Here is a 12,756-nt window from a genome sequence, read left to right on the forward strand (position 1 = left end):
GCGGAGGCGGGTTGATCGCGAACGAGTGACAGCCAGTGACTTTCGCGTTGCATCATCCTCCGTCCCATCTGGGATATTTTCCCTCCCGGAGCAGCAGGAACGCTACTGCTTGCTGCGATGGATTCCATCCATTGTTACCGTGACCACTTAGCACCTCACCACCACCAGCTGTTTCTCTCACACTCTGCTCTTCCTGAGGTGCATCTACAACACTCCATCTGCGGGACTGCAAAGCAGGACGAGGGGAAAAAAAAGGTGTGAGAGAGGTGGGAACTCGCCCGGCCGACGCGGCACTGCGGGCTTTGCGGACACTACGGGCACGCGCTTCGGTTGCATCTCGCGCTCCTTTCTCCAGTCTTTCTCTCGCCCATCGTCCTCTCATCGGCTCTGATTGACTGGTTCTACCCTACCTGCGTTGCGTACAGCACGCAGGACGGAAGCCGCTGCTCGGCCTCGCCCTTGTCAGACGCCCGTCCCCCGATGAACCTATTCCTATTCCCTCGTCGGTCATCCTCCTCCCTTTCTCCATCCCGTGCCGGCCTCCCTCTCTCCGGACTTAGTGAGCGAGATGTGGTCCCCTCCCTACGAATCTTCCATGATACACTGTCTCTCCGTAACTCGTAAGACTCTGCTGGAAACGTGGACGGTGGACCTCAGCTGTCTGCCACGAGTCCACGATGAGCCGGACAGCCTCGCAGAGAGGGATGGGAAGAAAAAGCACCGCCGAGCCAGACGACAGTTCATAGGTAGGCAGACAGGAACCAATTTACAAGACAGGTACCTGATCTGAGGTGCTCAAGGACCGTACCTGGTTAGGGTGTTTCTGCTACAGACTGCCACCTAACGGTAGGGCGAGATACTTCCACCGCCACACTCCTTCCAAGTACCCTGCTTTTCTCCTAGGTAGGTAGCTGCACGATACGTACCGCTTGCCAACTACCTAAGGTACCGCACCTCCCGTCCCGCTTCCTTCCCCCTTGCCAAGTGTACTGCGTGTGTGCGTGGGTGTCTAAAAAGTAGTGTGTGTAGGTACCTTATGTATGCCTGCGCCTTAAGTAAGAGCGAGATGCCCATATGTATCTCCTTGGCGCATTTTATCCAGCCTTGGATAACTTTCATCCTCTCACCCCAAGCACCGCCCAACCGCTGCACACTGCAGCTCCTCCTCTGTACTTATACGCCGTTCTGTAAAGGGTGACTCGGGGTACATACCTCATCCCCCCCTCCCCTCTCCCCCCCAGCATAACACCGCTCCCAGTCCCTCCCCCCAGTACCCAGCACACACCCCCTCTCAGCGGGTTTTTGGGTAACGCTGTCATCAAACACCGCGACAGCGCCTCCCGGCCCCTTCTGCCAAAATAATTCTTGCCCCCTTCCGACCACTCCCTTCCAATTCTGCTACTCCCTCGCACGAACCACGCTCTCTTCAACCAACACCACAACACCCAACCTCGGACGGACAACGACGACGACGTTACGCTGAACATCCACGGTCACTCGTTTTCCTCTCACAACGTCCTAGGCATCATCAACCGTATTTAATTTCACCCTTCGAACTGCAGTCAACCCGATCTGGACTGCCGCACCATCACCGAGTCCCCCCTCCCCAATCGGGACCAACATTGCCGCCGGACGAGGCCATCCTGGAGGACAACTCGGGTTGATCGGGCTTCTCGCCCGCACACAACGAGGCCACGATGGCATCCGTCAACGGCGAAGCCGGTCCTCCTCCGCCCGATCCCGAGAATCCCACCCTGCGTACGAGATGGGCTACTCGCAAAATGACGATCAAGAGCAGTAGCAAGAAGAGGCTCTCTCTAATGAACCGCGCCCACCACAAGAAGAAGAACAGTGAAAAGAGTCGCAGCTCAGGCGGCGGCGACTCGCTACAGACAGATCACACGGCTGCCGAGCAGGACGACGGCCATGGCGGTCGTAAATTATTCTTCAACCTCCCTTTGCCCCCGGAACTCAAGGATGAGGAGGGCCATCCCTCACAGCACTTCACGAGGAACAAGATTCGCACCGCAAAGTATACACCCCTAAGCTTTGTTCCGAAAAACTTGTGGTTCCAGTTCCAAAACATTGCCAACGTGTTTTTCCTTTTCCTCGTTATCTTGGTGGTAAGTCAGATTCGAGGCTCTCTCCTCTTTTGTGTCCGCTGAACCGTTTCCAACCTCTTCTAGTTCTTCCCCATCTTCGGAGGTGAAAACCCAGGCCTCAGCGCGGTGCCCTTGATTTTCATCGTCACCGTTACTGCAATCAAAGATGCAATTGAAGACTACCGTCGAACCGCACTCGATATCGAGCTCAACAACGCTCCCGTCCACCGTCTGCGAGGATGGGACAACGTCAACGTGGAGGAGGACAACATTTCTCTGTGGCGACGCATCAAGAAGGCCAATTCTCGTTTCTTCGGCATGATCTGGCACACTATCGAGAGTCTCTGGTCCAAGAAGGCGAGGGAGGAAATGGCGAGACGGAGAGCTCCGCAAGCATCAGCAGACGCGCCACGACCATCGATCGAAACCCACGCACCACGCGATTCCTACCACTCACCCAGATCCGCCCGGGATTCCTTCGTTTCTGCTAGGGAGGACATCCAAATGACGCCTGTTCCTTCTCCTCAGCCGCGCCAAAATCTCGACGTACCGAAGCCCGAGGACCATCTTCGAGCGAGGGAGATGATGCAACGCAAGGGCGATGTTTTGAACCGTAATCTGCCCACCAAGGGCGAAGCTCGATTCCACAAGGACGCTTGGAAGGACCTCAGGGTCGGAGATTTCGTGAGAATTTACAACGATGATGAACTTCCCGCCGACATCATCGTTTTGTCAACCTCGGACCCCGACGGAGCCTGTTACGTAGAGACCAAAAACCTCGATGGAGAGACCAACCTCAAGGTTCGACAGGCACTTCGCTGCGGCAAGTCGCTCAAGCACGCGCGCGACTGTGAACGGGCCCAATTCTGGATCGAGAGCGAGCCTCCTCAACCTAACCTTTACAAGTACAATGGTGCTATCAGATGGCATCAGACCTTCGATGGTGACTCGGAACCCGAGCTCATGACCGAGCCCATGACCATTGACAACATGCTTCTTCGCGGTTGCAATCTGAGGAACACCGAATGGGCCCTCGGCGTCGTCGTTTTCACGGGACACGACACCAAGATTATGATCAATTCTGGCATTACGCCCAGTAAGCGCCCCAGAATTGCGCGCGAGATGAACTTCAACGTCATTTGCAACTTCGGCATCTTGTTCCTCTTGTGTTTGTTGTCGGCCCTTATCAATGGTGCCGCTTGGGCAAAGACCGACGCTTCTTTGTACTTCTTCGACTTCGGATCCATTGGAGGCAGTGCGCCCATGTCTGGCTTCATTACCTTCTTCGCCGCCATCATTGTGTTCCAGAACTTGATTCCTATAGCTCTCTACATCACCCTCGAAATCGTCCGACTACTCCAGGCTATCTTTATCTACAGCGACATCGAGATGTATTATGAGAAGCTCGACCAACCTTGCATTCCGAAGTCTTGGAATATTTCCGACGATGTTGGCCAGATCGAATACATCTTCTCGGACAAGACCGGCACGCTGACCCAGAATGTCATGGAATTCAAGAAGGCAACTATCAATGGCCAGCCATACGGAGAGGCGTACACGGAGGCACAGGCTGGAATGCAAAAACGATTGGGCGTGGATGTGGAAAAGCAGGCTGCTGAAGCTCGAGCCGAGATCGCGGACGCCAAAATCCGAGCTGTCGACGGTCTCCGGAACCTGCACGACAACCCGTACTTGCACGACGACGATGTTACGTTCATCGCTCCTGATTATGTTTCCGACCTGGCCGGCGACTCGGGAGAAGAGCAACAGATCGCCAACGAACACTTTATGCTCTGCCTCGCCCTTTGCCACACTGTCATCGCCGAAAAGGTACCCGGTTCACCCCCCAAGATGATTTTCAAGGCTCAGTCTCCCGATGAGGCCGCTCTGGTCGCCACGGCTCGCGACATGGGTTTCACCGTTTTGGGCAGCACCTCCGAGGGCATCAATCTCAATGTGATGGGCGTCGACCGTCACTACCCTATCCTTAACACCATCGAATTCAACTCGAGCAGAAAGCGAATGAGTGCCATTGTGCGCATGCCCGACGATCGCATTCTTCTCATCTGCAAGGGCGCGGACAGTATCATCTACTCGCGCCTCAAGCGAGGTGAGCAGCAAGAATTGCGCAAGATTACCGCTGAGCACCTTGAAATGTTCGCCCGCGAGGGTTTGCGGACGCTTTGCATTGCTCAGCGTGAGCTCACCGAGGATCAATATCAAAAGTGGCAAAAGGAGTACAACGCTGCGGCATCCGCTTTGGAGAACCGTGAAGAGAAGATGGAGGAGGTTGCCGACCAGCTTGAGCGCGATCTGACTTTGCTTGGAGGCACGGCTATCGAGGACAGATTACAAGACGGTGTTCCTGACACCATTGAACTGCTCGGCGATGCTGGTATCAAGCTGTGGGTTCTCACTGGCGACAAGGTCGAGACCGCTATCAACATCGGCTTCTCATGCAACCTCTTGAGCAACGACATGGAATTGATTCATCTCAAGGTTGAGGAGGATGAGACCGGCGAGACACCTGATCACCATTTCCTCGGTCAACTTGAACAGGAGCTCGACAAGTACCTGGAAGTCTTTGGCATGAAGGGCGATGACGACGATCTTGCCAAGGCGAAGAAGAACCACGAACCACCTGGCCCGACCCACGGTCTCGTCATCGACGGCTTCACGCTGAAGTGGGTTCTCCATGATGCCTTGAAGCAGAAATTCTTGCTTCTCTGCAAGCAATGCAGATCAGTCCTCTGCTGCCGTGTGAGTCCTGCCCAGAAGGCCGCCGTCGTCTCTATGGTGAAGCACGGCCTCAACGTCATGACACTGTCCATTGGAGACGGAGCCAACGACGTCGCCATGATCCAAGAGGCCGACGTGGGTGTTGGTATTGCTGGTGAAGAAGGTCGACAAGCCGTCATGTCATCCGACTACGCCATTGCCCAGTTCCGCTTCCTTCAACGCTTGGTTCTCGTCCACGGCCGTTGGTCGTACCGCCGCCTTGGAGAAACTGTCGCCAACTTCTTCTACAAGAACGTCGTGTGGGTTTTGGGTATCTTCTGGTACCAGATCTACTGCGACTTCGATGTTACGTACATCTACGAGTACACTTACATCCTCACCTTTAACCTTCTCTTCACCTCAGTTCCGGTCGTCATTATGGGTGTGTTGGATCAGGACGTTTCAGACAAGGTCTCTCTGGCAGTGCCTCAGCTCTACCGCCGAGGCATTGAGCGTTTGGAATGGACGCAGACCAAATTCTGGTAAGTCAAACCATGAGCGAGATAATTAATATGGTGCTAATAGGTTTGCAGGATGTACATGCTTGACGGCGTTTACCAATCTGTCATGGTTTTCTACATTCCGTACCTCACGGTGGTAGGCACCAGCTTTGTCACCAAGAACGGCTTGAACATCGAGGACCGGACAAGACTCGGCGCATATATCGCACACCCTGCCGTCGTCACAATCAACGCATACACCATCATGAATACTTACCGTTGGGATTGGGTTATGATCCTTATCGTCGTCCTCAGTGACTTGATGATCTTCATCGTCACTGGTATCTACACCGCGACGGAGTCATCAATGTTCTTCTACCAGGCTGCCCCCCAGATCTATGCTCAGGCGTCCTTCTGGGCAGTCTTCTTCATCGTTCCCGTCATCTGCCTATTCCCCCGATTCGCGATCAAGGCGATTCAGAAGGTCTACTTCCCTTACGACGTCGACATCATCCGTGAGCAAGAGCGGCAAGGCAAGTTCTCCCGTCTCACACAGGGAGACGAGGCAACGGTTGTTGGAGAAGAAGCGGCGAGCAAGACGCCGTCAAACTCGTCAGTTAGCTCGCGTAAGGGTAAGCACATACACTACGCCAGTGTGGATGAAGACAGAAGGCCAATCTATCCACCTTCAGTTGCGACACACACGACGCACAACCCACGGAGTCAAAACGGAAGCGACGGGACCAACTACACGGGTCATCGGCAGTCCATGGACATGGTGCAAACGCAATCGCTCGATATGACACCACCGATGCGGCCCTCATTCGATCGAGTACGCCCCTCCTACGATCGAGCCCGACCGTCCTACGACCGAATGCGATCTTCGATGGATCGCACCCGGGCGAGCTTCGAGGCGAGCAGCGACTTCACCTCGGCGGCTCGTCTCTCACGAATAGAGTCTAGCCAATCATACAGCGACCGATTCCATCCGAGACGGCTCAGAGGTCTGTCGTTGACCAAGAGCAACAACATATAGACACCTCGACTTGACAACCACCGACCGAAGTTACTCCTTGTATTATAACATCCACCATGCCCTTCCGAATAGGGCCTTGTTTCTTTGCTGTTTTGTTGATATCCCCCGATGCATCACGATCTGCATGAGCGATCTACGACGTTCCCACCGTCGCGTACCAGCGACACCCGATGCTTTCACCCCCACCCCAGCCTCTGCTCTTTCATTGGTTTCGCGGAATTCGTTTTCGGCTTTCTTTTTCTCATTCTATAGGGTTTTCCTATGGCGACGGCGTTCAAAGGAGGGCAAAGGAAAGGAAGACTCGGATGGCATTGTTTTGTACGAGTTTGGTGGGCATCCTAGATTTGAGAGGGGGCGCCAGGAACCAGTCCGTTTGAAGGTGCTGGGATCTCTCCTTAGGCCGGCCCCATGGCGTTTTGTCTGGGCGGGCCAAAGAAAGTGATGGCGCGCAGCTCCAGCTGCTGACGCCTTTTGTACATACGCACGCAAACTGGAGGAGGAGGAGGAGGAGGAGGAGGAAAAAGAAGCGAAAAACACATAATATTTCAGGGGTAGCTTGGAGATGAGCAGCGGACAGAAGCCAGCCATTATTTGAATCGTTAAAACAGGATATTTCCAAAGATGCCTATTCCCATGTGACGACCTCAAACACAGCCGCTTTGACTTGGTCTCGGCCTCGAATAAGGGTATAAAATCATTTTCGGGCCAATTTCGGAAGCAGCCATAACATCAATACAACACCCATTACAGATCGTAATCAAATGCAGCCTTGTTGTAGGTGGCGATATTTGTTTTCTCTGCCTCCTGCAGGCCTTATCTTCCCCGTAGTTATCTCCGCCCTGCCTGCTTCGGTGCGCGAAGAGCATTTACACTTCAGGGCTCTCCAGCAACTTGGAAAAACGCTCCCTCCCTATTATCTATCCAGTCTCGTGTTTCTTCTTTCCTACTCGTGGTGTTACAAACCGCCAGTAAACGTGGTTCCCCCGCACACCGCACGCAGGTACGATGCTGAGATGCGGTACCCCTGCACCGAACGCCATGCCCCTGCCAAATCATATCCACATCAGCGGGGGCCCTGGACCGGGGCAAGCTCCCCCGAGCTCTGCTGATTTTTGGCCGAGGACATCCGATGCGGCGGCGTTCATTCAGGGTCCGCTAGTACCACCAATATTTTGGCTGTCTGCTACGGAGTAGCTACCTGAGCCAACCGCGACTTCAACACCGCGCAGGCTACTTTCACAAGCATCGTCGACAAGAGTCCAATTGGTGACCATTGGCACAGTTCAACGCCAATATGGACCCGGAGGTTTGGGACGAGGTCGCTGAGAAGCTCAACTCTTTCGTCGAAGCTATCCCGTACGCTACCGCCCGCCAAATGGCGCCACTTTCTGCTCAAAGCACCCGCTGACTTGAACATTTGTTTGCAGACCCGGCGCGCCTCAATATGCCTTCGCGGCACTCGCAATTGCCTTGAGCATTTGGCTCCTACAGCTGGCTAAGTCCTGGAACGAGGACGAGGCAATCGTCTACAGTGTCGATCCACCCAAGCTTCCCGAGAAGCATACAATCGTCGAGGAGACGAACATCAAGGTACGCGGGTACTCCACGCTTTGAGCGCGCCTGAACGTGGCTGATATGGATTTTTACAGGTCTCCGGAACCACTGCAATTCAATGTTACGCCCCGGCCACTGGCCAGTTCCTCGGCTTCGTCAACCCCTCGACACCTGCTGCGATAGACCGCGCCGTCGATGCCGCCCATACGGCCCAGGCCAAATGGAAGCACACCTCCTTCCGCGAGCGCCGCCGCGTTCTGCGTTCCATGCTCCGGCACGTCCTCGATAACCAGGAGGCCATTTGCCGCGCCGCCTGCCTTGATTCTGGCAAGACCATGGTTGACGCCCAGTTGGGCGAGATTCTGGTCACTGTCGAGAAGCTTACATGGACGCTGAACCACGGTGAGAAGGCGCTCACCCCTGAGCGGAGGCCTACAAACCTCTTGATGGCGTACAAGCGCAACGAGGTGCGGTATGAGCCTCTCGGTGTTGTCGGTGCGCTTGTGAGCTGGAACTACCCTTTTCATAACCTCATCGGACCCATCATCTCTAGCATATTTGCAGGCAACGGCGTTTTGGTCAAAGTCTCTGAGCAGACGGCATGGAGCTCGCAGTACTTCACCAGCATTGCCAGAGGTGCCCTCGTTGCCCATGGACATGATCCTGCCCTGATTCAGACCGTGGCGTGCTGGCCCAACAACGCGGATCACATTACATCCCACCCCAAGATCTCGCACATCACCTTCATCGGCTCTCGTCCCGTGTGCCTCAAGGTTGCCGCCTCTGCCGCCAAGTCTCTCACACCGGTCATCGCAGAGCTGGGTGGCAAAGATCCGTCGATCGTTCTCGACTCCGCTGCAAAGGACTTGAAGCGTATTGTTGAGATTCTTATGCGCGGCACCTTCCAGGCCTCTGGGCAGAACTGCATTGGCATCGAACGTATCATTGCTACACCTAAACTCTATGAACAACTCGTCGCTACTCTCGCCCCCAAAGTCCAAGCCCTCCGCCTCGGCCCCACAGCGGATGTCGGCGCCATGATCTCGGATGCTTCCTTCACCCGGCTAGAGTCCCTGGTCGACAACGCCGTTAAGCAAGGCGCTCGTCTCCTCGCCGGCGGCAAACGACACGTCCATCCCGAACACCCCAAGGGCCATTACTTCACCCCTACTCTCCTCGTCGACGTCACTCCCGACATGGAAATTGCCAACGAGGAGTGCTTCGGTCCCGTCATGACAATTATGCGCACGCCTGGTCCTGACGCGGAGTCCATTCTCTCGGTTGCCAATGCTCCCGACTTCGGCCTTGGTGCCTCGATCTTTGGCGGTGACAACGACCCCGTCCTCCGCACCGTTGTCGACGGCCTGAAGACGGGCATGGTGGCTATCAACGACTTTGGCGCGACCTATGCCGTCCAGCTTCCTTTTGGTGGCGTCGGCGGTTCCGGTTACGGACGTTTCGCCGGTGAAGAGGGCCTGCGGGGTCTCTGCAACGTCAAGAGTATCTGCGCAGACCGCTTCGGCTGGATGGGTGTCCGCACCGCCATCCCGCCCCCCGTCAAGTATCCAGTGCCGGACCAGGAGCGGAGCTGGAGGTTCACGAGGGGCGTCGTCGGCGTGGGATACGCTATCGGTCTTGTTGGCAAGATCAAGGGTCTGTTGGACATTATGAAGAATGCTTGATTTACAGCACAGGAGTGGAGACGTATGATTCACGATTCTTAGAGCATCCTAGACAGACGGTAGATGGACACATATTAATATGGCGAGAGGCGGCGAAAAGCATATTCTACTACCTGGTAATTAAAAGCTGTTTGGTCTGTATTCGAATCCTCGCTCTGTCTCATCTTGCGTGACTGTGCCTTTCCAGGTGGTGTCCTCACAAATTCCTGTCGTGGATCTAGGTATACGGTCGCATCACAGGTGTGGCGTAGACGTCAGTTCAATAGGATCTAGGAGCCGTAGCTGTTCTCAAGCTTGGACAACTTGTAACAGGACCATCATTGCAGACATATCACCAAAGCCAACAGTCAAAACATGCGCGAGAGAATTATGATTAGTTGCCTCCAGACCCTATTCCTTTTGGCCGTCTAAAAATCCACCAAAGCATTCCGAATAGTCTGTGGGCAAGCTACCTTCAAATCCTCTAAACTTCCGAACCGAAATGTCCAAACACCAATCACCAGCCATCGCCACCGGCACCGGCAGACGCACCCCAGGCGGGAGCCTCGGTTGTCTGGTTACCGCCAGCATCATCGCCAGCATCACCACCCCAGTCACCGCCAGCGTCACCACCAGCGTCGTCACCACCCCAGTCACCGCCACCGAGGTGAGCAATGCCAGCCTCCTCAGGGTCAAAGTCCGACTCGGTCTCGAACTTCAGGTTCTCAAGACCCTTGCCAGTGGGCTTGAAAGGCTCCAGGAACTCGGGAATATCCTGCTTGGTCTCCATGAGGGTACGGACCAGAACGCTGGCAATGGGCTCATCACGCTCAGTGTAGAAGGATGTAGCAATGCCACGCTGACCCATGCGACCAGTGCGACCTGGATGTTTTGTCAGTATGCAAAAGGTCATACTAGTCAGGGTGCGTCTTACCGATGCGGTGGGTATACTCCTCGATACCACCATGGTCCATGCTAGGCAGGTCGTAGTTGATGACATGCTTGACATTCTTCACGTCGATTCCACGAGCGCTGATGCCAGTGGCGATGAGAATGGGAGCCTTTCCCGCGCGGAAAGCACGCATGGAAGCCTCACGCTCCAGCTGGGTACGGTCGCTGTGCATGGAGGTGCACGGAAAGCCCATGTTGAAGAGGTAGTCGTCAAGCTCGTCAGCGGTACGCTTGCTGTTCACGAAGATGATGGTGCGGCAGGCAGCGAGAGACTCAATCTGCTCCTTCAACTTCGATTTTTTGTCGAAAGGAGCGACCTCGATCACGCGCTGAAGAATGTTGGTGTGAGTGCTGCCGATACGACCAACGCTGATGCGGACACTGGAGGAGGTGCTGAGATGCTCCTTCGCAAGGTCACGAAGAGCCTTGGGGAAGGTGGCGGAGAACAGCATGTACTTGATGTTCCCCTCCTGCTGCTCTGTGGAAGGGGTCAAACTTTGGTCCGTAGAATAAGATCAGGGCGAGACTTACCACCACCGGTCATGATGACGTCGAACTCCTCACGCCAGTCATCTTGAAGCATCTCATCAGCCTCGTCGAACACCATGTAGCGCAGGCGGCGCAGAGACAGGACGTCCGGACGCTGGATGAAGTCGCAAAGGCGACCAGGAGACGCGATGAGGACGTCGCAGCCCTTTCCAAGCTGCTGAATCTGGTCACGAATGGGGCCACCACCGTAAGCGACGCAAGGACGAAGCATGGTGCGGTAGCACAGCTTGCGCGCCTCGTTGAAGATCTGAATGGCAAGCTCACGAGTAGGGCAGACCACGACAACCAAGGGCTCGGCGCGAACGGAAGCCTCGCCCAGCTGAATCGAGGCAGGGTTGGGGCGCGGAGCGGCCAACTTCTTCGCCTTGCCCATGAGCTTGTTGAGGATAGGGACCAGGTAGGCGGCGGTCTTGCCAGAGCCTGAGTAGGGAGTCAGTGTGTGGAAGACACCATCATTAGGATAGAAGACTGACCAGTCTGCGCGACGGCAACGACATCGAGGCCCTTGTGGATGGCCGGGATCGTGTACTTCTGAATTGGAGTGGGGGCGTCGTAGCCACACAGGTTAATGTTCTCGAGCATGACCGGGTGAAGACCGCCATTCTTGTAAGAATCGATGGGGTTGACGCGAATTTCGCCCTCCTGGTGAACCTCAACTTCGGAGATGCTAGGAATGTCAGCTTCAATCTATGACTTTTTGGAAGAATATTTACGCTGTGAAGTCAAGACCGGAGTGGTCACGGCGAGTGGCCGGGTCACCAAAGAGCATGAGCTCAAGCTCGGGGTGCTGAGGACCGACCTCACCGTACTCCTCGTCCCACTCGTAGATGGCAGCATTGCCCTCCCAGTTGCCGTTCTCGATCGGGCCTGACTGGGCCGTCTCCTCGTAGTTGTACTTCTCGGGCTTAGACCACTCCTTACCCTCGGCGTCAAGGGCGACAGGCTTCTCAGAGGCGGCAGGCAGCGCCGCCTCCATCTCACCGACGGAGAACGACATGGCGATGGAGTTGCTGGAAAGAAGTAGAATTTAGCAGTGGGAAGCAAAGCAAAAGTGTCTGGGTTTTGAACCTACCAAGGTTGAGTGATGGTCAAGAACGCGGTGAAGGGCGACTGATCTGATGACCGCAGGCAAGACTGGACGAGATCCTTCCGGCTGACTTTTTTTAGCCGAGGAAGGATAGAACGCGCACAGAACACGTTGAGGATGGAATTGTTGAGGAGAAAACCGAAAAGGCTGGATGAGAAAGGGAAAAAGGATTGAAGCAGCTTCGGCGGGCAAGTAAGCGGGAAGGAAAGGGGCAGTGCAGAGAGCTGTCGGATGGAAGCGAGACGAAAATTTCCAGGACCCAACTCGAGACTGTATTTTTGGAGGAAAGACTGCAACGCCCTAATGAAGCGCAAGGAAAGTGAGGTGTGCTTGGGTCTGGGAAGGAGGGATGCGGGGGTTTGAGGGAAGCCAGGAAAGGTCTGCAGGAGGAAAGAGGCATGGCCTGCGAAACGAGAAGCACCCAAGCCAAGGATCACGAAGTGGCGCTTTTGATCTGATGAAGACAAGATGGACGAAGACGTGATGATGGCGATGGTGATGGTGATCTGAAGAAATGGGGGTAACCTACCTCTCGTGATGCTTGACGATGTTGTTGAAGACAGGCAAATCTCCTGATGTGAACCTCCCGTCTCGAAAG

The 12,756-nt window shown here is 55.0% G+C and overlaps 2 protein-coding genes across 2 annotated transcripts; one reads left to right on the forward strand and one right to left on the reverse strand.

The window, feature by feature from the left end:
* Nucleotides 1-1,697: 1,697 nt before the first annotated feature.
* Nucleotides 1,698-6,356, forward strand: DNF1 (Phospholipid-transporting ATPase DNF1; the record flags this gene model as incomplete). The annotated part of the gene is made up of 3 exons (XM_037327366.1): nt 1,698-2,123; nt 2,187-5,362; nt 5,414-6,356. 3 exons carry the CDS (start codon nt 1,698-1,700, stop codon nt 6,354-6,356), a joined length of 4,545 nt encoding a protein of 1,514 aa, XP_037174752.1.
* Nucleotides 6,357-10,088: 3,732 nt separating this feature from the next.
* On the reverse strand, nt 10,089-12,068 carry DED1 (ATP-dependent RNA helicase DED1; the record flags this gene model as incomplete). Its single annotated transcript, XM_037327367.1, has 5 exons — nt 10,089-10,453; nt 10,506-11,000; nt 11,054-11,491; nt 11,545-11,738; nt 11,785-12,068. The coding sequence occupies 5 exons, from the start codon at nt 12,066-12,068 to the stop codon at nt 10,089-10,091; spliced, it is 1,776 nt and encodes a 591-aa protein (XP_037174751.1).
* Between the last annotated feature and the right edge of the window lie 688 nt (nt 12,069-12,756).

This window comes from Colletotrichum aenigma (assembly GCF_013390185.1).
Source record: "Colletotrichum aenigma strain Cg56 chromosome Unknown KSG_Cg56_contig08, whole genome shotgun sequence".
NCBI classification, from domain to species: domain Eukaryota; kingdom Fungi; phylum Ascomycota; class Sordariomycetes; order Glomerellales; family Glomerellaceae; genus Colletotrichum; species Colletotrichum aenigma.